Genomic DNA, 24,356 nt, shown 5'->3' with positions numbered 1-24,356 from the left:
TAAATAATTGTAATAAACAATGTGTCTGATGTTAAGAAGCTGCAGCATAATTACATCAACTGATTACAATGGGTCAATATGAGGCCTAATCAATGTCTGTGTTTAAACAGATCAAGGATGCTCCATCTTATGCTGCTACTCTGTGCACCCACACCCGTACTTATTCCCACTATCAACACATCCCACAGATATGTGGAGATCAATAAGGATAGATAACATAACTTTGGTGCATTCTCAAGTTCAGTAGATTCCCACTGTCTTCACCTACTAAGGTTATGCCACCACATTTACATAATCCCAAGCCTTGGTTCGCAGTGTGGAATATAACTGTTTTAATACCATTTTAATATGAGAACAGACCTCAAGACGTGAAAATAAAGAACTGTTTTTGTCAATTTTTCTTACCTTTGTGGTTTTTTGCATCTCTGGATCCCCGTGGCAGAGGTGTGTAGGGCAGTGGGCGAATCTCTGATCCAGCCTCATTGAGCAGCTTTGGAAGACAAAAAAACAAGACAACAATGAACACAAAGGTATAATAGGGTGTTGTTAGTGTTAATACTAGATTAAGTCTGAGTATGACAAGTTATGAAATTTTGAGGCTAATGCAGCTCATTTAAGGGTGAATAATCAAATAAGCACAAAATAATCACAACAGTTAGAGATCCTTGAATTACTCTACTCAGATATATCCTTCTATTGTCATGGATCTAAAAATGTGGTACAAGGAACAGCAATTTTACTTGGGCTACCTTTAGTTGGAACTTGCAAGAAATTGTTATTATTTGCAAGGCAAATCCAAGTTTATGGACTTAGATGGAGTATAGAACATTGAGTTTACAGAAAATACTGGAGTTTTCTAATGGTGTATTCCATTTACCCCTGAAAATAGAACTTAAATCATGTAATGAGATTAAACCTTACTGAAACACATTGCAGTTCAAGCTTCTAAATTAACCCTTTGATGCCTATCGTTGTTAATATGCAACAAACCCTATTTATTATATACATAGCCATGATAGCATGTGCATTCCCCCAGGGATTACACATGGAGTGAGGACCTGTGAACCTTTAGCAAGCTCTTATTTCCATTTATTCCTGACCCCTAACGGTGTATGCTATCATCGACCTTTCTACATGTGGTTAAAAATTTGTAATAGCCTATACCTACAGTTCTATTTATTTTCAAAATAAATACAATGTTAAAATATATTTTAGAGTTTATATAGCTTACACATACAGACTATAGACACCAAGGCTGTTTTTCAAAGGGAAGTACACCAAGTCAAGTTGTTAATTTTCCTACCCTTTAATTTCTTTCGCATATTAATCTCTTATCTCGTTCAAATCTAAAATCACCCTGTTGATTGCCCACAGCTGAAAGCAGAGATAACCGCATATATTAGTTTCTAAATTAAAATCTTAATATCTGAACAGTGTGAACATTTTTAGATAACCCAATAATGGAGTTTTCAACATGAACAAGATGATTGAGTATGTTTTGTTGTTATTCGGTACACCTTAACAGTTCAAAACATTTGCTTCTGTCCCCTTAGCCTTTTAGCCCATGGAGCAGGCAGTTTATCGTTGCACAGCGGTATCTGATGCCTTTGCAGAAATACTTTCGTTTCATGCAGAAAGGAATTCTCAAGGCTTTTAATCATAGGCGGAGACTTAACTGACAAATACATATTACACTGTTTGGAGTTGTATTTGCCTCAACCTCCATTATTGTTGTTCCTATACATGCCCATGCATAACCTTGAAAAATTGAATAGTGGGTGCTGTTAAATGGAACCATATTCTTCATGGCCAAAGAGAGCACTGTGAATTGCAAAATGTTCATATAATGTGCTTTCAGATAGCATCTCTGAGAAGCATTAAGGTTTGGCCTGCATGTGCCTTGTATTACACTGAGAAGAAAAATTGCCAAATATGCCATATTTGAGGCCTTCCTATATCTGCATGAGTGTTTGAAAGAAACAGAATGAAAAAGAAATATTATTTTGACAGCAGACCCACTGCTTTAAGTCTCTGGAGTGGCTAAAACTTGATAAGTTACATCAAAGCTTTCTCATTGCTTGCAAGGTGTACTTGTGCAGAATGAGTAACACAAGCAGTAAAACAACCCAAAATGAGAACATACAGCACTAAATAAGAACTGCCACTTTCCATTTGAGAGAAGGGAATGGTGTCAGTTTAATTCACTTATACAGCAGCACCTGCACATTAGAGACTGGCGAAAGTCTCATCCTGCTCCAAAACATCAGCACAGCAAACTTTCTAACTTGTGCATTCTGACATTTGGCTGTGTCATTATAATTTAATTTGGCAGTCACAACAAACGCAAAGTGTGTATGTCAATTATGATGAGCTGAAGTGAATAAGTCAGGCATTAAGGCAGATATCGTGAGCTGTCTCTTTCCAATCTACAGTATCTCCATGCGTCTGTGATCCACCACAGAGCTGAGCTGCTGCTTGTCTAATTTCCTGATCTGCTTGAAAGATCACAAGGCAGGGCCTCTCCAGACTTGCTCGACCCTAAAAGGGTCCTCCTAATCCTGCTGCTTGGCCACAAATAATCATCCTAGGTGCCACATTATTAACAGTACCGCAGAGAGATTAAATATGTGGATTAACAGAACTAGACAACTGGAATGAAATGAATACGGAGTTAAATTTAAGAAACCTCAGACTTCCAGCGTGATACCTCTACCCCTAACATATTTAGTTTCTGTGAGTGTTTTAGCTCATATTCTATTCATTCAATAAACATTTGTTGAACAACATCATTTCTGCAGGGATAAGATACTTTTCATAACTTTAATCACTGGTGAAAACATTAGATAACTTTTTTTTTAACTTAAATGAAAAGTTAATTCTGATTAAATGAAGAGAATCTATATATAGTACTTTAAAACTCTTCACAGACTATTCTCTGGAATTCCCACTTTAATACCTAAAGATGCTTTGATCTAAGAAGTTTCATTGTGGCTCTTCTGTGTAGTTAGGATTGTCGTCCTACCAGAAGGTGAACTTTGGCCTTAGCCTCAAATCTTTTGCTAGACTCCAGAAGGTTACCAATAGGCCATGCTCTTAGTTCCATTTTGCTTTCCATTTTAACTCTGATCATATCACAACATAGTGCGTCCCAACCATGTTTAGGCATTGGGATGATATACTTTTCCTCTACAGAAAGCGTTTTGTTCATTGGACGAATCATGACATTTTTGTCTCATTCTTGTCATTTTTTTTGTACCTTTTTTCACATCTTTGCTGCATCCCTTCATGGCTTTAGACAAATGCCATAAGGAAAATGCCTTTGCTCTCAACACTCGTCCATACAGGTCTGAATTTGTAAAGAGGACAATTCATAGTAACTCCGGTAACATCCTCCCATCAAAGCAGGAGTTAACTTTGACATATTGCTTGCTTCTCAGATTCATTCTTTCATTGGCTTTATCTTAATTCCATTTTTTAGACAATATTTGTATGCTTTATCAAATATTCAAAGCTCGCAGTGATCATTGATGTTTTCTGTTAAATAATCTTCCCTTACATATATCTGAGGCATTCACAGAACAGTTTTAGTTATACTGAGATTAAATTACACTCGAGTTTTATCTGTGGACTAGTTAAGTTATATCCATTGCCAAATTAATTTAACACACAAGGCAATAGTTACAATATTTATAATTTGCTATAACATGAAAAAACCTGGAAATTTCAGCGTGTATTAACTCTTAAAATGGACTGATGCACTATTTGTTTTCCTTCTTGTTTGTTATTAGCTCTTTAGTCGTGCCAACACTGAACAGAGGGAGGTGCTGCTGTGTCGTCTATTTAAGACTCTCCCAGAGCCCCTTCTCCTTGCTCAGTCTCTCTGCTGTCCAGATTAGTCTGCTCATCAAGCTGAGCATTGTTTTAATTTGCTGGGCCTGGGGCATATGCTGAGTGTTCACATCATTATTGTCTCAGTGCAATGTGAGTTATCACCACAGCTTATGATAATGTGGCACAAATTTACAGGCTGGGGAGCATCGTGGATTCTGCAATAATAAAGACCGGACAGAGGGAAGTGGAAGGGGGGAGCAAGAGAAAGGAGGAAAGTGTGTGTGTGCGTGTGAAACACACAAAAAAAAAGATAGCAAAAAGGAAGAGAGCAAGAAGGAGAGAGAGAGGAAGCTCTGTTGGATGTCATTATGAAAGATGATTCCCATACTGGATAATACATCACACCAGTCCTGTCTGTCTTCTCTTTTTTCCCCACTGTTGTTATGTGAATAAATGCTGATAAACCCAGAGGCAAGGGTGATTATTAGTTCCAACATATCACCACAAGGGAGGAAGTAGAAAGAGAATGACAGTGGAGGGTTGGGAAAGAAGTCGAGCAGATCACAAAGATAGAGCCAACCACTTCCAAGCTGTGAATCCTGAAACTGTAACACAAAAAAGTGAGTCAGAAAAATACTAATAAATGCAAAGTTAGTTTTTTTTATTTAAAGTTAACTGTTTAATAAGACTGATTATGTGGGAGTTAAATAAACCTGAATCATTTGAGTTTTAGATGATTTATGTACCTCTAAAGTAAGATTATAAGGCTTATGGTCAGTGGAAAAACACAATAAACACAAAGTTTTCCTCATGTTTAACTCACTCCTTCCCTTTTTTAAACGCCTAGCTTCGAAGTTTCCTCCTGACCGGCTGGTCCTGACACAGCTGGTTCCTGGCTTGCCTCACCTCGCCTCCCTACTTTAAGACTGACCAGCAATACAATCTAATTACAGCCGCGCTACAGAGGGAGACCAGTGTAAACACCAGGCCTTTTTATCTCCTTATACATCTGGACAAGTAGACAAAGTGCTAAAAGGAAATAAATGTGGCCTGACAGCCACATCAAAGAGTTCAGCCAGAGGCTTACTGCTACTTAGGGCACAGGAATGTTGTTGCTAAGCATCAACCCGCAACCTATCAGGGTGCAAAGAGGGCCCTGTCCTGCCAAAGAGAGGGAAAAGAGGAGAAGAGGGCAGAAATGACGAGGAGAGAGGGAGGGGGAGAGAGAGGAAAGGGGAGAGGAAGAGGAGTACGGGGCTGACATTGAGGGGAGGCTAGGGACTCAAGGAGATTTTTGTAGCTTAAAGCAATTGTTGGAAGAAACAAGCCTTCTGTTTTGTTTTCTCTTGACACCATTTCTGCTTTTTGTGCTTGCAAAAGACATGTAGAAAAATTTCTTTTGATATGTTTTCTCTTTGGGTCTATATCAAAATATTTCTTTTGTGTCTGTGCATGGAACTTTTTTCACATCTTGTCTCTATAAACTGGTGCTTCTTTCTGATCATGTTAGAGATCAGAGGAGACACAACTTGTGAACTTATTTGAGTCAACATTTAATGCTAGCATGACATGTTCACTCCTCTGCTAAAGGGTTTTTTTTTTTCTTACGATGCATCCCTTGTACTTCTAAAGCAAGGGTTACAAACAACAATGCAAAGCAAAAATAAAGAATGAAACTAAATAAATAGCACAAGTTTTGGGGAAGTTATAAAACATAAGATGGCAAAAAAAAGGGGAAAATATTAAAATTCATTGAAAATAAAATAAAAATAAGACACAATGCCAAGCAGAAATAAGCATACTTTGAAAAGGAGTTGGTTTCAATGAATTTTTATTTAGGTATTAAAGTATATAGGACTAGAATCAAACCTAAATGCCCTGCCTTAGGCCTTAATTAGTGAAAAAAGAATTGTAAGAATTTTGTTTTCTTTTCCTTTCAATTTAAAACATTAAAACATATTTGATTCAGCATTTAATGCATGTAAAGCAACCTTACAAAATAATATGTTATCCTACACTTCTAAAGGAAATGCTTATAAACATAAACTAATAATGAAAATAAATACAAAGCACAAGTTTTGTGGGTGTTAAAAATATGGAAAGTAATAGAATTTAGAAATATAGTGATAAATAAATGTACCATTCCATTGTATTGCAAAAAGCATTCATTCTTAGGTAGACACATGTGAAGCACAGTGGTGGCAGCATCATGCTGTAGGGTAGCTTTTTCTCAAAGAATATAGGGAATCTGGTCTACAAATATAATAATAAAATAATATGATAAAAATGCATGTAATAATAAGAGAACCATTTGGTGGCTATAAATACCAAAATGTAAAAATAAAGCACAATTAAAATGAATATCTTCACACTTGTTGATATACGAGCATAAAAACACATTTTTAACTAAGCTATTTAAATGCATGTTCTTTGATAAAAACACCATTAGAAATATATAAAAGCATACTCCTAAAATAATATTTTAACTGCTTCTATTTAATACTACACATGTATTCAGCACTGGAACCTGCAGGGTGTAAGACAATGCTAATGAGCTTTAAACTGCCTTTGTGAACATGAAAAATAATAATTCTGTTTTCTTTGGTACCAGCAGAAGGAGAAAACATTTGATGTAATGGTGCCTGCACCGCAGAGCACTACAACAGTCTGCTTTTCCTTTCTTTCTTTCTTTTTTTTAACACTTCACAGGAAGACTGCCAAGCTTGTGTTTAATGATTAACCAGTTCTACTCCAATGAGCATGCTCTGAGTAAATGTATCATGTGATCACTGATCACAGTTGCGCTTGGGGCACGGAGGAGCATGAAGCGAATCAGCAACAGCAGGACCTGCAGCTCTTTATACGGCAAAGGTTGAGCGCTGCTGGATGTTAATCATCAACAGTGGTGACTCATACTTGTAATAAGACCATGCTTCTTTTAAGGCTGAAATATGAAAAGTAAGATGACCTTTTCTGACAGTCTCCAGCAAGTGCAAGTGATTAAAAGCCTATATTACCGGTGTGTTAAAGAATTAGTTCGGAGGTTTGTTGGGTCCAAGTTTTACCTTTTTCATTGTACAAAAAAAAAGTGACTTGTGACTTCCTAAAACTTTTTATAAAGCTCCATTGATTTCCTCATTTCTCCAAAGAAAACAAAACATAACAAATGTGAACGCTCCATGCTTCAGATCAGAGGAAAAAATATATACTGTTTTATACAGTTCTTCCTTATTTCACTGCAGAGAAAATAAGTATTTTTACCTTCCCTTATGCGATAAAAACAACACACATGAAAAAAGTACAGCAACTTAGGAGTGTGACATATCATGAGGCTTTCTGTTCCGATTAGGGGCTGTAGCTAACGTCAGGGCTGTTTCAAGGAGTGTAGGATGTTAAATAATTGAAGACTATGGGAGCGGGCCTGTCACGCCGCCTTGTCTAGAATGTTTCCTATGCAATTAGACGCCAAGAGACATTTGAAGAGGCCCCACAAAAAGAGGCACAAAAAAGTGACATGTGAACTTAAAGGAAATTAGCTCTTCACACAAGTGAAATGTGAAGGTTACTTAGCAATGCTTAACTCAGACTGCGGCTGTGTGAAGTGTGTGTTTGACTCAGCCCCGCTACGAAGACTACGATTTTCTTTACTTTGAGCCAGCTTCAGTCAGTAAGATCACAGAGGGAATGAAAACTAATTTTGACTCAAGGCAGACGGAGAGAAGAGGAAGAAAAAAAAAAAAAGACCAGACGTGTTGAAATAATGAGATCTCTTGATGTTTTTCTGGGAAGATATGGGATGATGCAGACAGATGCGCAACTCACATCTTCACCCAAGGACACAGACACACAAACACCCGATCAACGTTTAACTGCAACTTCAAAACGCAAAGAATTTGCATGCGTGGAGGCCCACACACATCCTCTTAGATGCGAGAAACAGTGAAGCATGTGTACTTAAATGTTAACCTGAGTTCAGGGGGAAAAAATTATTAGGTAATTGGTAGGGATAGGGAGTTAATATGTAAATATGGTTCAGCCTTTGTTAATTACACTAAAAACACTGACCTTGTACCTTAAGTCTACAAATTTGAATGCTTTATTCTTTTGCTTTTGCACTTTAAATTCAAATCACGTAGTCTTCATATTTTAAATTAAATAGCACGCAGCAAATTGATCTAAGGCTTCCAAAACAGAGAGAAAAACACATTTTTAATATAGAAAATAAATAAACCAAAGACATAAAAAGATGTAAAACAAGTTCAACAATATAAAGTGCATAGTGCTAATATTTTAACAGCTAGAGACAGGCAGCTGTGTAGTACTCAGGGTACTGTATTTTGCTTCCAATGCTACAATGGCTGTAGTTCTAAAAGCTTATAGGAGACTCTGACAAGGCTTAGGCAGTTTTTCTTGAAGTGGCACTAAAGCAGGTCCTAAAGACAAAAACACTCCAGTGACCAGACCAACTCCTCTCACTATCCTCTACAAGGCCCACTTGTCTGTCATCCAGAAGCAGGGAGGCTGTCCTGAGATGCTGTATTATAGCAGGGGTCCTAAATAAAAATTTAGTTAGGTTTTGATTTATTGAGGCAAAAGAATGGGGATTTTGTATCATATTATTCCTCTCAAGCAGATCATCCGCTTAATAGAATAAATATATTTTTGCCTGCATTTATAAAGAATACATTTGGAATACAAGTTATTGGTTAATGAATATATCTATGTCTTCTGATCAACTAATGATTATTGATAAGCAGCCATTTTCTTAAAAACATGACTTTCCTCATTTTATATAATATAAAGGATGATTTTTTTCATAATATTCTAAGTAAAAAGTAAAATTAAAAAAAACTAACAAACCAAATCTTATCTTTTAACAATTTATTTTTTGGAGCTTTATTATATAATGACAGAATAACAAAGAAAGTCAAGTTTTTCTTACAGATTATTAAACTTTTTATTGAACATTTTTATTTAATGTAAACAATCAGTGGCCTATTAGTTTAAGTCACTCATACTGTCAGATTTTACTTTCCACGTTATTGAAATGAGGCTAAAAAAAAAAAAAATCTGGATGACTAGACCTCCATCTTCCATTAAAGATTTAATAATGGCAAAAGTTGTTGAAGCTGTGTACACTAATATTATTCTACCAATGAAGTGGACAGTAACTGTGATATATGCAACACTTGTGCCACTAGCCATACATCTAAACTGTTGCTCACAAAGGATTGTTAAAACTTGGCACCATGATGTAGATTAACTCATGAAAGCCCTCACTATCAACTGTGCTTATTCGTAACGTTTTTTTTTAACAGTTATTTTGCATAATCCCTCCAATTTTCTGCCATCACACCCTTGCCTTTGCAGCACATCGGTCGTGTTTGATTATGAACTTAATGTTGCTCCTCTGTGCAGCATTATTGAATGGGCTCTTGTTAGCTTAAGAAGCTCATTAAGTGTTTATATTTATAAGCATCGGTCTTGCTAATAAACAGTGTAAAATAGTACTGCATTAGACTTGGTTTGCAATGCATCAGATTTCTGTTCTGGCATGTTTCTGACATGTTTGCTTCTCTAACAATTAACAGTGGTGCTCAGCTTAAGTCATTAATCAACAATCATAACTCAGTGCTTTATTTTCATTTCTACTTTAAACTAACGGCTTTAAAATTTTTCAAAACATAAATATATATATATATATATTTTTTTTTTTTCCAGTATCATGCACTCTCACACCCACTGAGTTTGATAATTTTCCTTTTATCATAGTTGGTGTTGATAAATGTGTCTCCTGGCAGATTTGCACTTACTGTAAAAACCTACTTTAAGCTCTATTTTTCATGTTTTCCTGTGGTGCTGGGATGTTCCAGATAGGAACCAGTGCATAACTGGTCGTGGGCCCTGTTATGGCCCCTACAAACATAGACTACCAACCTTGATATTTAAAACAATTTGTATTGACATATTTTCCATTCATTTTAGCATGTAGGTGAGACAATTTACCAATGGAATACAATAATTTATAAAAAAAAAAAAAAAATAAAAAAAAGTTTTTGATAAAACCCTCAGCAAATACAGGAAACCCTTTTGCCTCTGCAGAATTACCGTAAAGTCTAAATGAATTGTGCACGATAAAACGTTTTTTCCCTTAATATAGTAAAGGATTCATAGTGTTTACATAAATCCCCATTCGGAGACATTTACTGTTTAAACTAAATCATGCATAAAAGCTAAACCCGCAAATATAATCTCTGTAACAACTTTTGTTACTGCTTTAGGATGGTACAGGATTCCACAGAAACTGCCGTATTACTAACACTTTGTGATACTCACTCGACATTCTGCCATCTGAGGAAATCTTAAGTAATCTTTTTTTTTTTTTTCTTTTTTACTTTTTTGTGATAATACAGAACACATTTCAGACTAATAAATGGATATTCATCTATATTAGAAAATATTATATTTGTAAATACAGAACATTAGTATGCTCCCCTTCTTTTCTGCTCGCCTCCGATTCCTGACAAGTCTTCAAAGAGCTTTCTCCAATCCTTGTCTGAGTTCTTCATATGCAGTGATAACGCTGACATCTTTCCACAGCTATCATAAGTCACCGGCAAACGACCCAAATCATCTTTCGTCAGATAGTATCCTCTGTAGGCCTGTATGATTACACCATGTCATCTTTATGGCAAAAAGCACAGCCCATCTCTTTAATTACATCGGCTTATTCTATTTACCTAGACAAGGACAGAACAGCAGGCAAACAAAGCATTAAAAATGAAGTGCTCCTATTTGCTCAACGGACGCCCGTGTTGTACTGCTGGTGGCCGTTGTCATCCCCTTGATGTTGTTGTTTCTCCAAGCAGTGGAGGAGTGATAGAAGAGGGCGCAAGCCACTGTGCACCTTCCTCTCCTCCCCTTTTTGACTTTCCCACCTCCTCCTCCTCCTCTCAAACCTTTGCTCAAAAGGACTTATGAAGGTGAGTGGCTGTGTGACAGGCCGGGAATAAAAGAGACAAACCAGGGATAAAAATTAAATAAAAAGTAGCTGTCTTAAACAGTAATTGCACTCCTTTGCTGAGCATGCTTTCAGATATATAAACTTGATTTACTGTCGCTGTTGCTGCCACAAATCAGACGGCCCTCTGAGAAACACTCATGCTATGAAATTGTTTAATCTCATCAAGTTCTGCTTTCACAGCAGGCCATAAATCACATAGTCTTTGTTATCATAGACCTCCATGAGCGCCTGTGAGGCAGGCAATGGATCGTGGGTATATATAGTCTTGACTGCACAAACAGCAGGGCCTATGCAGCCTGAAATACTTTCATATTAGCTGTGGTGCAGCTGGCAGAGCACAAGCACTCTGATGGATATCTCATTTCCTGCGCTCTGCATCTATTCCCAGCAAATTATTACTGCATAAATTTCTTGTCAACAGAAACGGCCAATTAATTAAGCTAAAACGCACTCATGATCACATCTTCGCACTGCACAGGAGAGCCGAGGGGATTTTTCATGGCAGCATATTTACTACAGGGGTCAGTGCAACGTACGGCTCTAAACTTTGTCATAAAGTCACAGACGAGCCAGTTTCTACACGGGAGCTTCAGTATGGACTGAAGCCTGTGACATATTTGCATAAAGCATATTTATGTGTAACTTCTGGAGGACGACAGCCTGGGACGAGGGAATAAAGTTTACAACTACACAAACAAAATGCCTGCCAACCGTTTGCCTCTGCAATGTTTCATCAAAGACGACCACAGAGGATCGGATAAAGATCATAGAGGCACCTTTGCCATTTAAGATACAAACTACACATTTAAGAGAGCTTGTAAACTGAATGAATTATTCATTATATACCGGGTGGGTGGTGGAGGGTTTGTGAAGGGTGGGAGGTTGTTTATTCAGCTTGGGCCGTTTATCAGACAGTGAGGATCCCACGGCGGGGATGAGCTCGGAGATTTATCTGTGCTCGGTCTCCAAAGCAGATAAATCAAGGGGTGTAATCATGCTCCGAGTGGCCCAGCTGTGACCTCGTGGTGAACTAATGACACAGGGATATCTAAGCCCCTTTTCCTGTTTCTGGGTTAGGCCCTCAGGTCCCCCCCACCCCCGTCTAGGAGGGAAACTTGAGGTCCATTCCATCTCTTTGTCCTGTTTATGCATCCCAGGCAAGGATGATTGTTCACCTTTTTGCTAAAAATAACTGCAATGTTAAGACATGGGGCAGAGGACTGCTGTACAACAATGTTTGCTCAAACAATAGCAGCAGCTATCGATTGCAGCTATGTACATACAAGCCACCACTCACATCATACTGCTGCTTGGCTGAGAAAGTCTTCTGTTTCTTCCTAGAGCAGAAGCTTTCTCCTAAACTGAGTGTGCTCTGATTTATCATGTCTTTTGCTAGCAGGCTGTCCGTTGATTAAGCCAGTGGAACTTTGTTTCACTCTCCTCTCTCTTTAATCTGTCTCTCAGCGAGATAAATTAGCCGGTACGGTGCCAGCTCCCTCCCCTTAGTCTCTTCCTCTCCCCTCTGCTTTTCTCTCTGTTTATCTTTTCTGTCTGTCGCAAGTTGAGAAGTGAACAGACACATCTGCTCCTATGCTGCACCAACTGAAGATAGGGCCAGGCGGCGTCCCTGGTCAGATTTAGACAAGAGCATTCGTGAGTGAGGACAAGGGGAACAAGTGTGTGTTTTTTTGTCTTTTTCTCTCCTTGAGAACATTCTGTCAAACAGCCCTACTCTTCTTGGCCACTTTTACACTCTTTGTTGTCAACTAATAAATCAGGAGGTATTTATGATCTGTTATCCTCATTCTAAGCATTTAATGGCAGTCTGTTTGTTGGTGAATTAAGGCAGGATTTTATTCACCAGGCTGTTGGCCAAAGAGAGGCCTGTGTGCTTGTGAATGTTTTTCCTTCTTCATTCTCGCCTGGGTGGTAAATCATACTCATTGTCAGGCTTTGCTAAGTTAGTGTACGTCATTGGGGAGAGCAGGAAGCACTGGGCATAATTCTGTCTGTCAGTTTAATTTATTGTATTGGTAGCTTTGTAATCTCCGCCCCATAAATCGTGGGCTCTGACAGACAGGATTTGGGTCTTAAAGGAAACGTTCATCAGGGCTTTGGACAGGAATGTACTTTCTTTCTCCCTGATTTTTCCAATAAAACCTTCAAGTCTAAAGGTTTTCCTGCTAGTTCTAATTACAAACATGTTTTTTTTTTGCTGCATATGATTTACATGAATGACTACAAAGAAAAAAAAGAAAAAGTTAGTAAAATACAAAGACAACAATAAATGAGAAAAAAATAAAAATTAGAAGACAAATCCTTGAACTGAGTTTGTATTCCAGGTATAATATAAGGGCCAATACAAATATGAAGGCTTGTACAAGGGCATGGCTACTACATCTGCTTTGCAGATAGTGTATTTGGCTTCCATTTCATGCCAGTGGATATAAATCAGACAAGGCATCTCAATGCTAGGCCTGACTTCTCAAGTTCAACAAATCTTCAACATGAGATTAAAGCCTCTGCAGAGTCAATAATTTTTGGACAATGGAGGAAAATACCAGATTGTTGTATGTGGGTTGTATGGTTTTAATGAGTGATGATTTAAATGTACATGATTGCACAAAATAAAATGTGTAATATTCTAAGATTTTAAAAAGTCTGTGGTTGGAAAATACTTCAAATGTACCTTCATACTATTTATGTGGTTGAAAGTGTTTTGAGGATGTACACAAGAACATACTAGAAAATCTAGTAGAAATAAATTCCTTAAATATTAATATATGTTAACAAATTTTGTAAAACTTTTTGAACTGAAACAATATAAAATGATTAATTTCATCATAATCTAATGAATAATTTTTCCTTGTTTTCTACGTTTTTTTTTTTTACTTTTGTATAAAAGTACATCACAAAACTAAACAACTGTGATATTACTGTTTCTCATGAGTTGTAGTTATTTGCGATATAGTTACAATGGCAAGATTGTGTGATCAATACATGAACCCATAGGCAGTGTTGTGCCTGAACACGTTCATTGAACGAAAGTTCATGAACTCATTCATATTTTGGGCGAACGTGAACTGAACGTACTGTATTACTGCCTGATGAACGTTATGTGAACTCGTTCATTCTGGTGTCTGTGAACGGCACGCTCTCTCAGTTCAACTCCGTTCAATAGGTTGCCAAATTTCTATAGAGTCCTCCTGGCAAAACCCCGGCTAAATCACACCGTAAACAAGCCTTAATATGTAGCGGGAAAAACACCCAAACTGGCAACACCAGCTACCAGCGTCGTAGCCTACAGCCGCGTGCGTCATCAAAACAAAATGCAGCGTGGAAGCCACAGCAGCATGGAGGCGACCGTGGAGGCGACAAAGCAGCAGTATGATCACTTAACTTAAAACAGTTTTATGACCAGGTGGTCGGTGAGGATGATGGCAACAATCTTACATTTCTCTGCAAACTTTGCCCGCCGGCTTTCAGTAAAAAAATCCGCACTTCAGTAACCTTAAATTCCTATCTCAGCCTGGTCCGTCAGTTTGTGCTAGTAAAATGTTCTTGAGGGTTTTACTATTCATGTAAACCTGCCTGGTATAATTTTCCAGGATTCCAGTATTCCTTTTTAGTATGTACTGAAATGAAATTTCAAATTGAAAAAATTATTAAAATTAAAAAAACATTTGCACCTTGAAGACTACTTTCCTGTTTTTCTTTTAATAATAATTCCTCATAAAAGAAGACAATTCAAGCAGCACATTTTTCCTGATGTTTTTGAGAATATACTGTAGGGGTGAAAGCTGCAGCTGCTACTAGTTTGAAGTGAATGGACAGCAACAAAGCATTAAAGCAACAATGGAGAAATGCTGTCCCCTCAATGCTAATGTAAACCCTGGTTGGATAAGGATTCAAAACTGGATATGAAGATGAAATCTGACGCACAGTTTCAGAGTTATAACTGATAAAATAATTGCTGTCTGTGGTTCCACAGTAGGCTATGGTGTAATTGAGCAATATATGAAAAAAAAAAAGAACTATGAACTAGTTAATTTTTTGGAACTGTGAACTTAGTTCAAAATTTTGAATTATGAACTATGAACTGAATTAGTTCATTTTAAAATGTGTGAACTGAACTTTGAACTAGTTCACGTAGAAAGAGAACTTTCCCAACACTGCCCATAGGGAGGGATAGATTTGGTGTGTGTTTCTGCATCAAACCCTCCACACCACTGCCTGTGTCTACTAGTCTAGAAGCTAACATGTTAAGGTCTCTGGGGTTTTGCTGTTTTTCAGGAGTGAGAGAGCTTCCTGTCACAAACAGAATATCTGCTGGTGGCTGGGCCGACCTGTCTTGCTGTACATCTGAGAAAACTTCTCAATCAAAATGACTAGCATGTATATAAGGAGGTATGGATATATCTAGTGGTGCCTTTTAATCTCACAAATGCACCTGTAGCTTTCCTTTGTGAATAGAGATGGGGGATCTGGAGTCAACAACTTTGAATCAGGTGAGTCCAATCTGCACAGGTTAAACCAGATTGGACTCACCTCTTCTCAGACATTAAGAAACTTCAACCATGTGCCTTCTTTTCCAAACGTTTGTCTCAAGCAGAATGAAACTACGATGTGGGTGATAGAGAGCTTTTAGCCATAAAAATTACTTTTGAAAGTGGTGCCACTGGGTAAAGGGATGTAAATGTCTGAAATCCAGAGAATCACATTGGTATCTTTTTTTTTTTTTTTTCTTTCAACTTCATCTCTACCTTCCAGGCTTTAAACACACCAAACCCTATGCCCTGTCTAGGCAATACTCCGGTGACGCAGAACCAAATATCTCAAACTTTATTAAACCTCCCTTCATTGTGGGCGCCTTATCGTGAGAAATACAGGATCAAGTACTGGAGGCTCAGCGCTCATAACCGGTCTCTGGCACTGGACCTCCAAACCGCGTTTATGTTTCTGCTTCCATTAGGTTCCGTCTCATTCACTGAGCCGTCAGAGAATCAACCGAACTCACTCCTTAGGAGAAATTGCTTGCAGCCTTCAATATATACGGATGTTTAAAGCTATGTTCTAGTCTGACCATTGTGCACCCGTTATAAAGCTCGTCACCAGCCACCCAGTGGTCTTCTCGAGCCATTGCCTATCCCTAAACGTCCGTGGTCAAATATCACCTTGGACTTCCTCACTGGACTATCACTATCCTCACTATAAAGAGCCGCTTTACCAAATTCTGCCACCTCATCCCCCATATTTTTCGCCTTCACCGAATCCCTTGTGAAATCCTGTCAGACAGGGGTATGCAGTTTATCTCCCTGGCCTGGAAGGAATTTTGTACTTCTTTGGGGCCCAAGACTGCTCTCAGTTCAGCTTTTTATCCGCAAACTAATGGTGAATCTGAGTGCATGAACCAGGAGTTTGAGGTATCGCTCTGGTGAATGCCGGGTAATTGCAGGGTTCTTATTCTTTCCTTTCCTCTTTGTAAAAAAATAAAAAACCTACACAAGACAAATCCAAATTAGCTACTTAGTCACATACTTTAAAAACTTAAAGATACGATTTTGAAAAAGATATTTAGACTACATATTAAACTGCAGTCACTCTTCTGTGAATATTCTCAGTCATCCAGGTCATGGTCAAGCTTGAAAAATTCAGTTTAGCAACTGGACATGATTTTTTTTTTTTTATATATGTTTCGCACTGAGATTCATATATTGTAGGTGTTACAAAGAATTAATTAGGGGAACAAAAGGTGTCTCTGATCCTACTGCATGAACCATGGTGGTCACCTGGGGTGTGTATTAATGGTCATTAGGGGGTTCAGCATCCTAATTCTTTGTTACGACTACAGCATATTAATCTCAGTGTTCCCCACCACTAGTTCAAACTGAAGAAGCCTCTTGGATGAGAGGCGAAACATCTTATAAAAAAAAACTCATCCATTTGCCTAAACTGAACTTTTCAAGCCTGCAGTCATTCTTATTATCATCAATTCAGCATAGACAGGATATACCAATAGTTTTAAAACCTGAATAATACTCAATGTCAGCTCTACATCTGGACGTATTTGTGCACAACACTGCTCCATAAACAGGCTCGGACTGGTAATCTGTGATGGGCCGGTCCTAATTTCAGCGTGCGTGGGCCGATCCTCCTTAAATCATACCGGCCCCAACATTTCCAGCCAAAGCATCTACCTGTGACAGTAAATAACTCAAGGAGCTCAAGAAGTAATACAGTGTTAACTATCTAAATGATGCATGCAATATATATAGCCCCTCCTTGTCATGCATGCTTTCTTTAAACCAAACTACAATGTTTCTCTTATATTTGGTGAATTTATGTTAGAATATTTAGCAAAAATATGTTGCTGTGCATAATGAGGTTTTGCGTCTAAAGGCTAATCATTGTAATGTGAATGAGCAATGCAAACATAATCCATTACTTGCTAGCAGTGCAGTCCAGGTGTGTGTACAGTGTGGATTAAAGTGGAATCTGGAATACGTAAACTGCAACTTGCAAAAAGTCCCATGATCAAGAAAGCGTCAAGGTAGGCTGTTTGGTTTTTAATTTTGCCAACTGTGACATGTTGACTTGGGCTCACAGGTTTTGATTAAGTAGGTTCGCTGAAGTAGGTTCGGCTCATTTGCGCTAAAAGGTGGGGTTCATTGTGCTATGTTGACAGACTTTTTATAGTTATATTCCTCTAATAGTCATGCTCATCATGTTTGACTTTTTTCTTGATGGAGAGTGTGAAATATCACTGTAAACAGTATTTCAATGCAAGATGGAAGAGTCACGCTATGCATGTAACCTAGTGTGAAGGCTTTGGAAGGCATTCAATTGACTGTGACTGCTGTGTGTCAAGGTGTACAATTCACCACTTCATCACTACTACTCTTAATAGTAGTGGTATCAGTAGGACTGCTGGTTTCGTTGATTTTGGTCTGTTGACTGATGGAACCATGGTGTTTACATTATTCAGTTTCATTGACCACATGCCACCTAGACTTGCAGTAAATGCTTACACATCACTGAGCTTTCATGTATTCATTCTTGAAGAACGGCCTCTATATTGTATTGTTTTATGTTGGTGTTTTTGCAACACTCGGGCTTACGTTGTAGATCGGTTAATCCACAATGTATATTCGCGGCGCGGGGTGTTGGGGGGGCTAGTGGTGTAGATGGAAAAATGCCAGGGCCGAAAAACATTCCCAGTCCGAGCCTGTCCTTCATGTTTTTTCGGTGTAAGAGTATTAATAGTAGTTTCATCAGCGGTGGCTGGTCAATAGAGGGCGCTAGGGCGCTGCCCCACCTTGATTAAGACATAAACAAGAGTTAAATAAAAACTAAATTTAACTATAAAATAAAAATATTTTGAAAAATATTAATATATTTTTTCAGATGTGCAAGATAAATATCTAATCTTTAATGACAAGTACAGCTGTTTCGTTCGCCGTTGGATTGGTGACATGTTCCCACCCTGGGGCGCAAAAAATCTTTGGCCATAGACCCTCATTAGATGTTGCACATGCGCAGTAGTGCCTCTGCAATGCAAAAGCTCGAGGCACAGGAGAGCTGTGCCCCGGAGCTTAGAGGAACTGTCGTCACAGTCTGATTGACAGGTTGAGTCGCGGAAGTGAAGTCCCTTAAAGCAAACTTACCAAGAGAAAGTGGAGGTGAAAGCCTTTGGACCTGAGCACCCTGAGATTTCAATTAATCAGCAGTTCAAAGACAGATGAAGACGGTACACTCCATCTTGTTCCAGGACCTGGTTTAGCTACAAGGGTTAACTAACTGCATGCAAGGAGGCAAACGCTTTGTTCTGCTTTTCCCGCATTTCTACTTTCCCTTTTTCAAACGTCAGGGTTTGACTGAGAATAGATTAAGGCAGTTATGTCTAATTTAAAGATCTTTTTTTATAAAAGGCAAAGAAGATAAATCTGGGATTCACATGATAAACAATATAATATTGTTTACTTTTTTGTTAATTTGCATAGTTTCTCTTAAATAAACACATTCTCAGAAAATAAATAGTTTTTATATATATATAAAAAAAATATGAAGCTGACTAATAGCTTCTCCATGATAAAACTGGTAAATTATTTATTTTTTTAGATTTGTGAAGCAATTTTTGACCATGCAAAACACAAATCTGCCTTCACAGAGTCTTAAAAGGGCAAGATTTATGTACAAAAAGTAAAGCTGTTCATTAAATTATAATTTTTTTAAATACTTTTTCTATGATGTTTTTTGTTGTTGGCATTCATATAGATATACTGGTGTGATACCTTTGCATAAGTTTGATTGGTTTTTGGTATACATCTATTTTGAATTTATATGCCCCCTGGAGAAAACTCCACCAGCCGCCATCCAGTTGCATATGCATTTTGTGTCCATTAAAATATGATTGTCTACTAGAAAACTCATCTGAGCATTACTGATACTGTGACAATATATTTTGAAGCTCTGTGGTACAACACAACCATAATGATCGTTTCACATTAGCATGGTTTCATGTTAGCAAGGACATGACAAAATTATGTTTAAGTAACTAAATATATTTAAGTAGATGCCAAATATTTTTTCAGTGTACACCGAGGATCTCTCTATGCCCCAAATTTAACCAAAGCTTAATATGACAAGATATGAGATGTAGTCTGGGTAGTTTTATTTGATTATAACAAAAGTAAATGGTTTCAGCTGCTCTTTGTCAACAACAAAGCTGCCAATCACACTATAAAATGCATATATTCAAAAGCTTAGGTCCCTTTTGTGAGTTTGACCTGCTAACAGCGATGTGTGCTTTACAAAATGCTCAATAAGTGGATATAATTCTGTATACATAAAAGGGAACACAGACTAGAAAACCCCAAGAATCATCTACATTTGTCCGTAGTTTAGCCTTTTCAGTGCACCAAATTTACATATCAAGCCACAAGGCTCATATGTAAACACATTCTATCAGATGCCACCATCACAGCCATTGAAAGCCATTTCTTTCTGCTTATATCTCCCACAGTGTGCAGCTTTAGACAAAGGGAACGAGGACAGAGACATCTCATGTCATCACCCAAGAGAGATAATGGAATTGTTATACACCCTTGATCACAGACACTCTCACGGCATCTTGCTCTGTTTTTCACCCATTCTTTGTCTTGGTGCTCTTAAAAGTCTCCCTATCGCACAGAGACGCATCACAAGTAAAAATTCCAGCGCACTTCAGTGCGATAGCTCCTCTTCTCTTTCAGGGTTTCATCTCAATAGCTTTTTTATCTAAGCACTTCAATTTGCAAGCCTAGCTTGAAGGCAGCTCCTCCTGATATGTTAATTGCAGGGTACTTAAGCACTAAAAGATTAACATAAAACCCTTTGGAAACAAGCTAATAGTTTATGATAATTTGTGCATGGCCTTTGTCTGTCTATCATTACATTGCCTCTAGCTGTAATTTTATCAAGGGGTTGTAAAATATCATTTAAACAAGTTCACTCTCAGATAATTAATAGCAGAAACGGCATTATTCAATTGAGCCACCCCGACACCATTAACAATATGGCAACTGAGCTATAATTAAAGTATTTTATTTTATTAACCTATTCATAACGTTGTGCAAATGATGACACAGAGAGGCTTTTCTTTCTTGCTTAAGCACTTTCACCAGGGCAATTACAGAAGCCAGGGTCGTCTCCCCTGTTAGTTGAGCTGATTGAGGCTTTTCAATTAGTACTGCTTGTGCAGCACACACAAAGAGACAGTACACATGCAGAAGGGTCTTCTCACAAGTACAGGCAAACTGCTGAAATGATAAGTACGAGTTTGTGCCACTGTCTAGAGATTAGATATTTTGATAAAGACAAATTTTTACACCAGAATGAAGTAAATAAATGGGATTGATCACTGAATGAAGATGAGAAAAGGATGCATTAAAGAAATACACTAACGGCACAAGTTAGAACATAAATGAAATGGTCAAACATCTCAAACCTAAGGGAATTTGAAAATAAACAGAAATGTGCAATGAATATGTTGCACTTAAATCCAAGAACGTCTGCACAAGTCATGTTCAACATACCTGGGAAATTTTGCGAGTATCTGATAGACACACTGCTCCCCCTCTCAGACACACACACTCTCAGACAAACCACCCCTCTCATGAATAATACAAATACCTCTTTCACCAAACAGCCCGAATACCTATTCATTCATCTGCATACCTGCCGCCTTACAAAATGATTGGCCTGCCATTACCAGTGGATAAAAAAAAAGGAAAGAAAGAAAGAAATGTTCCCCAAACAATTTGCCTCAAAATGAGACAGGAATGATTCTGTTCTTTTCAGCGCTGGAGACAGGCTCCTGTGCATAATGATGTTAGCGTAATGGGGTGACAGATAGACCGGGAGACCATGACATTAGCATGAGAAACGCACCAGTGAGCAACCGCTCAACTGTGGTCTCAGAGGGCCCTTAGACATCCACTCTGAACATCGTTTGTCTCACAGCTCTGCGAGTCTGACAAATGAAGACATGCTGCGTTGTATGTCAAGCTATGTACCACTCCACTTAGAAAACACATGACTTAATGACAGAGGAAAACCTGTCTCTGTATTACAGAGATGCTGTACCTCTCATCTTATCAGTCAGGATAGTGGCAAGCTACTGCACAATCTGCATCATTTAACATGTAAGAACAATGCCTTACAACCAACATTTAAAAAAGGTAGCTAGAAATAAAAGCAATGACCTAATATCAAAGGGGAAAACATTTAAAAAGTAATGTATGAATTTGGGTTCAGTCCCTCTAACCTGACACCTTTAAATAAGATGCAGTGCAACCTAATGCTTTAATAAATTCAGTAATCCTTACATTGATTTTTTTTTTTTTAAACAATAGAGCTCTTCATTGAAGGCCCCAAATCTTTATTAGAGAACCAACAACAACAACAGGTGACAGATCTTAGAAAAAGTACAAGCCCAAACTTAATACGACATGGCTGTCCACCTAAATGTTCAGGCCCAGGCAAGGAGACCTCAAATATAGAGCAGCAGCCAAAAGCCCCATACCAGAGCTGCAAGAATCTATAGCTTAGATGTATGAATCTATTTGAGAACTACAATGACAACAGTTGTGAACTCAACAAATATGCAAGAGGGAATTTCTAGTTGAAAGAATCCTATGAAAAGTCCAATGTACAAGGTCATGAAAGATCAACTGAGATCAAATGTAACTTCATAGACAACATGCAAACCAACACCATATGCCTGGAAGAAAAAACGTTGTAGAAAACAGACAATAATCATGATATTGGTGAAATTTGCTATGGATATATTTTTGTCTTGCAGGGACAGCAAATGTGATGAGAGCTGATAGAAAGATTGAGGCAAATCCTGGTAGAAACAAATAATTGGTTGCAAAAAAATAAAGTTGTACACAGGCTTATTTTTTCAACAGAGCAGTTACCCAAAATATAAGGCTTAAGTTACAATAGTCATTTATGGAGCAAATTCATGTTTGAATGGTCCAAAACAAACAAAAGCAACAAAAATAACAAAAATCAAAAATGTCATTGTTATTCAGAATCAAGAAATGCATTTTTCAAAAACTCAATCCAACCAACCTGACTGAATTAAGAGCCCATGAGAAAAGTTCTGTAACTTAGGAATGCAACATTTCTATCAACTGTACGTCAGTCACAAATTCATTTAACCTTTAGGGAAGGATTGTGTACTTGTTTAACCAAGTTACTAAAGACATGGAGAGACTTTAAACAGATTTCAAAGACTATTATTCAATATGGCTTTTACCACTTTGTCTCTCAGCCAGAGTTTAAGGGGAACATCTTCATGAAAATATCTTGGGGCTAAGAAAATGTAATCATGTGTTTATAAGAGGAGATAAGCAGCATGTGACACACTGTCAAAGTCTAAATGCTGCAGACATGAGCCGCAAACTAAAAATGGTGGAGTTATGACAGCCCCAACATCCACAGCACGACACTGTGGAAGGGTGAATGCCTCCTGTAAACATTTATCTTCCCTGTGAGTGTGTGTTTGTGTGTGGTACAGCTCAGCGACAGGAGCTTCTCTGAGGCTTTATCTCTGGCATGACAAGACAACCTGTAATATACGAGCATCTGGTGCTCCTCTTCAAACACAGCCTTATCTCACGCCAAACATTCCCCGAGGCCAAAGCAAAAGCAAAGAAAGGCCCAAACCAGACAAGACCTCACACCGTCTTTCCTCAACCCAGACCAGCCCCGTGAGCCAAGCGTTGGGTGTGCAGGCTGGGAACGGCCCATCAAAGTGCATATGTGAGTGTTTACAAAGAATGAGCATTTTGGACAGCAGAGAGAAACAGTGTGACCATCACAGAGATGGAAATCATCTGGTCTGTGTTTTTATTCCGTCTCTTTAATCGAGCTAAGGGTAAATGATATCTCACTCATAACAAAATCATTATTTATGAAATGATTTTAACATAAACACTGAGATTAAACAGCAACAGTTTCTATTTGTGGTAATTAATTTGATTGAGTTCATCATATTTTTTACTGTTATTATTTAACAGTAACACACTAGACTGTGACTTACAGAACTTTAGAGATCCCTAGAAAATAAGATTATACTAATGCATACATATCACAATATAAACAATACTGCATTTACAAGAACAAAATTAGAAAATGGGAAAAAAATAAAATCCCCTTTTCATTTTTCTTCTTATTCTTTACAAATTGAGCAAAGGATTCCCCATTCAACTATGCCTTAAATATTCTATCCTCAGAAAAGTTTTTGTAGTTGAAAATGTGTCATCTGGTAGATTAAACACAACATCTGAGTTAAATAGAGGCTTATTTGGGGATGATTTTAAGAAAGCATCTTCCTTAATATTAAGCTATAGAAAAAAATCTCATGAAATCACTCAAAATATGAAATATGCTAGCATTTTTCCAACCCTGGTCCTCAAGGCTTACTTTCCTTAATGTTGTTGCTTCTTAGCTTTAGTAAATAAAATATTTGCTTTAACAAATACAGATAAATGTAGTGACCTATAACAGAAGAGGTGCAGTCTGATTTAAAGCCCGAATAGAGACGAGAGCTGGATGCCTTTTAAAGGTGTCATCCCCTGGAGATCTTTTACAGTTAAAAAGTATATACTGTAGTGTATAATTGGCTGGGTCGTTTGGTTGTGGGCTCTTTGTTCAATGCAAAAAAGCACCAAATGCGATTCTAAGTTTCAGGTAATTTGTGGAAAAGTACTAATATTTGCCTGCCTTGCAATTATCGCTCAATTTTCTATTTTGTCGAAAGGGGTGATTGCAAAAATCAGACACCCACCTGAACTGCACTAATTAAGTGTTGCTGCTTGTCTAACTTTTAATTGCATAAAAGAGCGGGATAATACTGTAAGGAAACCATGGCAAACTGCTAATGTTGCTAATGCTACATCCACATGAAAATGCCAACACAAGTCAAATTCTCAAGGGCACCTGCAGGACAAAA

At 37.8% G+C, this 24,356-nt stretch overlaps 1 protein-coding gene across 1 annotated transcript in view; it reads right to left on the bottom strand.

Annotated features, from left to right (window-relative positions):
* Positions 1-24,356, bottom strand: part of LOC107089985 (chromosome unknown open reading frame, human C10orf11) — a 298,397-nt gene that overhangs the window by 29,843 nt on the left and 244,198 nt on the right. The window contains exon 6 of the mRNA XM_015383126.1: positions 406-490. Within this exon, the coding sequence (XP_015238612.1) occupies positions 406-490 (85 nt within the window). The remainder of the gene's footprint in view (positions 1-405; positions 491-24,356) is intronic.

This window comes from Cyprinodon variegatus, unplaced genomic scaffold, assembly GCF_000732505.1.
Source record: "Cyprinodon variegatus isolate N-32 unplaced genomic scaffold, C_variegatus-1.0 Scaffold1, whole genome shotgun sequence".
NCBI classification, from domain to species: domain Eukaryota; kingdom Metazoa; phylum Chordata; class Actinopteri; order Cyprinodontiformes; family Cyprinodontidae; genus Cyprinodon; species Cyprinodon variegatus.
Note: the sequence above shows the minus strand (reverse complement) of the source record. Positions and strands in the feature narration are given on the sequence as shown.